The 3,017-nt window shown below is 36.0% G+C and overlaps 1 protein-coding gene across 2 annotated transcripts; it reads left to right on the top strand.

The window, feature by feature from the left end:
- Positions 1-277: 277 nt before the first annotated feature.
- Positions 278-3,011, top strand: LOC101511763 (uncharacterized). 2 transcript variants are annotated; one of them, XM_004517138.4, is made up of 6 exons: positions 278-747; positions 1,041-1,139; positions 1,231-1,280; positions 1,425-1,546; positions 1,687-2,719; positions 2,820-3,011. In XM_004517138.4, the coding sequence occupies exons 1-6, from the start codon at positions 704-706 to the stop codon at positions 2,942-2,944; spliced, it is 1,473 nt and encodes a 490-aa protein (XP_004517195.1). In that variant the 5' UTR covers positions 278-703; the 3' UTR covers positions 2,945-3,011. The 2 variants fall into 2 exon arrangements, with proteins under 2 accessions (XP_004517195.1, XP_027187263.1); XM_027331462.2 differs by lacking the exon at positions 278-747 and having other exon boundaries at positions 788-1,151.
- Positions 3,012-3,017: the final 6 nt, after the last annotated feature.

Here is a 3,017-nt window from a genome sequence, read left to right as displayed (position 1 = left end):
AAAAAAAAACAAAACATATTATTTTTAACCTTGTTAGTATTTTCTCTTTCATCCAAAATAGAAAAATAAATAATTAAAAGGAATATAATTCTTTTTGGCCTAATAGACTGTTTAACTTCATCCATATGAATGTGGATGATCATGCAAATTTTCTTCATTACGGGGGTTGTTCTAGTAGTGGCTACTGGCTACTAACGAGTGAGTGATGTTCAAACGCGCAGCATCGCGTCGCGTTGCACTCAAGACTATAAATAGAGTGAAATAGTGTCAGTTTTCCACTTCTTTTTGGTTCTTGGTTGTGTCTTACTTCTTCAGCAAGTTTTTATTTCTTTCTCTAATTTTTCCTCTCACAAACACATTTTCCCGAGAAAATCTATCGCGAAAGAAAATGTTTCTTTTTTCTCTTCATTTACTTCCACCACCACCACCTCGACCTCCAAACGCCATTATCTTCGCCGTTTTTCTTGCTATTTTTCTTCACGGCAAAAATAAGAGATAAAACGACGCATTCTTGAATACATTCCTATTTCTTTGGCGAAATCTTGATTTTAGGTTTAGGAGCTTTTTCTTGATCTTAATTCTTCTAAAATCGTTCTTGTAAAGTGTATTCCTAGTTCCGCTGTTTACCGATTCTTGAAAACATTCCTGCATTTTCTATTGATTTCTTTGACTTGTGATTGCGAGTGAGGATTTTCCCGAGAAAATGGGACAATATAACGGAAATACATCATTCTTAAATCCGTACAAGTAAACTTCTACTTATTGTTATTAATTATTAATTATTATTATGATTTATGTGTACTAACAGTATTTTAAGCGCGTGTCTTAAGCCGGTTCTGTTTTTAGTTTGTTAGTTTTAAGCCGTTATAATTTTTTTTTTTGCGGCGATAACTTTTTTTTCGCAACTGAAACTACACTATCATGTAATCTTATATAGGACGTTTAAACTCTCCCCCCAAATTTATAATGAAATCGTTTGAACTTAGTAGAGTAATCACACGCTTATATAAATCAAGATACTTTTAATTTGGTGTTTGCAGAAGGTCAAGAATTTCATACACAAGAAAGTTTCTACTCTCTTTAGCCAAAGCGGGAGATCATAGAAAAGTAAAATTACCTATTCAGCTTTCAATGTCTAGGTAAGTAAGAATGTAAGATATCCTCTTCTACGTTGTGTATTATTCTTCTGATTTTTGTAGGTTGCTTAATTGGTTTCTGTTTCTTGAACAGCGTGTCTGAAGATTCAACTGGCCTATTATCCCCTCCTTTTTGTGATCCAGGTATGTATTGTAAAGTTTGGTAACTTTGATTTTCTACTGTTTAATTGATTGATAATCTTCTTCCTATTAATGTGTATATTTTAATTGGAAGAAATTGTGATTTGTTTAACTAAATTGTTTTAAAAACATCATGCTTTGTTACAGGTTCTGTTTGTAAGCAAGGAATGGCTCAAGATTCTCCTGTGAAGGCTCAAGATTCTGTTCAAGATAAGGTCACTGTGCTGCATAAGAGTAATGAACCATATCGGCCTCCATGTCTCATCAAGGTACGATTTTAGCTTTATTGAGAAAACTTAGAACATAATCTGCAAATATGGTTTAATTTGTTGATGAAGTAAGGTAGATTTAGGCATGCAACTATTTATATCTGCTCTTTGACAGGGGTCCATTATATCCTTTTTTTCAGGCATTACCTCCTTGGACTAAAGACATCAATGATTTGCTTATCACTGACAAATACTCAGAGTATACAAGTCAGGAGAAAGCAAAACTAGAAAGATGTGGAACTGTTTCTGATCACAATTCTGCTACAAAATTTGCAAAAAGTGATCATCTTTGGGAGTCTTATCTGTATCTACCTGTGCAAGAGGATATACAGTTTTCTGACTCTGCTCCAATGATCCATAGTGAAGAGGAACTACCCATTTCAGTCACGAAGGAAAATGCATCCATCCCTGATGTCCAAATTCAAAAGGAGTCTGAATTAAATTCTTCCAATTCCAGCTTCGATGGAAATTTGACTTCGTCTGATATTCGTTTGCCTGATGAGGACAGTTTGATTACATATGATGGACCTTTCTCGGGGCTTAAAGTGGAAATTCCGCCTGGGATCAATAGTTTATTGCCTGCCCCTGAAAGCAATCTGACTGAAGATGAATTGGATAGTCCAGGTTCAGTTTATGACAGGATTGTGAAGCTAGTGGAGTCTGTACTCGAAGATGATGAGGATGCTGATGATGTTGTTTCTGCTGCTGCTGCTGCTGTTTCTGCTGTGGATGGTGATGATGCTGATGATGAGTATTATTTTGATCCTCATATGAATGACGAGGATGATGATGAGAGTTTTTTTGATAGGATGGATGATTTTATGCTGAAGCTGGTGCAGCATGGAACTAGATTTGGTGACTTGTACCTCTCTATGTACTCCCAACAGCCTAACCCACAGTTTTATTCTGATCAGATGAATCCAGGAAGGGATCATAACAATAAAAGCTCCACTGATCCAGCTTCATTTTCTTTGTTCTCTGATTCTTACCCATCCTACAAAACTTTTCAACCTTTGCTCACAAGGTTTAGTTATGGAGTTGGCGATCCAATGTTCCAAAAGGTGATTAATCCAAGTGAATATGGTATCTGTGCATTATGTTTATCACAAAGTGAGTTTCCTGCACCAGAGGTGCCTTCTTGCATGGAGAATCCAAGCCTAATGCAAAATGCTGGTAAGAAATTGCTTGCATATTGTTTTGTTTGAATCACGCGTAACTGAAATTTTAAATGATGTTTTAGTTAATTACTGATTTTTATCCTAAACATGGTTAGGTTCTTGTGGTGATGGCAATATCAATCAAACACCAGTTGACCATTCTGCGGACATGAAACTGGAAGAAAGTAAGCTGATGCACCCATTCATGGGAGGTTTCACAAGTAGACGACTTTCGACTTGAGATGGAGGAAGGAATAGTAGCATGAAGAATACAAGATATGACAATGGTTTGCTTTGAAGATTAGCATGAAGGC

Source organism: Cicer arietinum, unplaced genomic scaffold (genome assembly GCF_000331145.2).
Source record: "Cicer arietinum cultivar CDC Frontier isolate Library 1 unplaced genomic scaffold, Cicar.CDCFrontier_v2.0 Ca_scaffold_5593_v2.0, whole genome shotgun sequence".
Taxonomy (NCBI): Eukaryota; Viridiplantae; Streptophyta; class Magnoliopsida; order Fabales; family Fabaceae; genus Cicer; species Cicer arietinum.
The sequence above is the reverse complement of the archived record's forward strand: the minus strand, read 5'-3'. Positions and strand labels throughout refer to the sequence as shown.

Excerpts from the sequence above, each read along its gene's own strand:
- LOC101511763 (XM_004517138.4), top strand. The coding sequence starts at position 704 with ATGGGACAATATAACGGAAATACATCATTCTTAAATCCGTACAA. Across the intron at positions 748-1,040 it reads TCATTCTTAAATCCGTACAA|AAGGTCAAGAATTTCATACA; the intron begins GTAAACTTCTAC and ends TGGTGTTTGCAG. Across the intron at positions 2,720-2,819 it reads AAGCCTAATGCAAAATGCTG|GTTCTTGTGGTGATGGCAAT; the intron begins GTAAGAAATTGC and ends AAACATGGTTAG.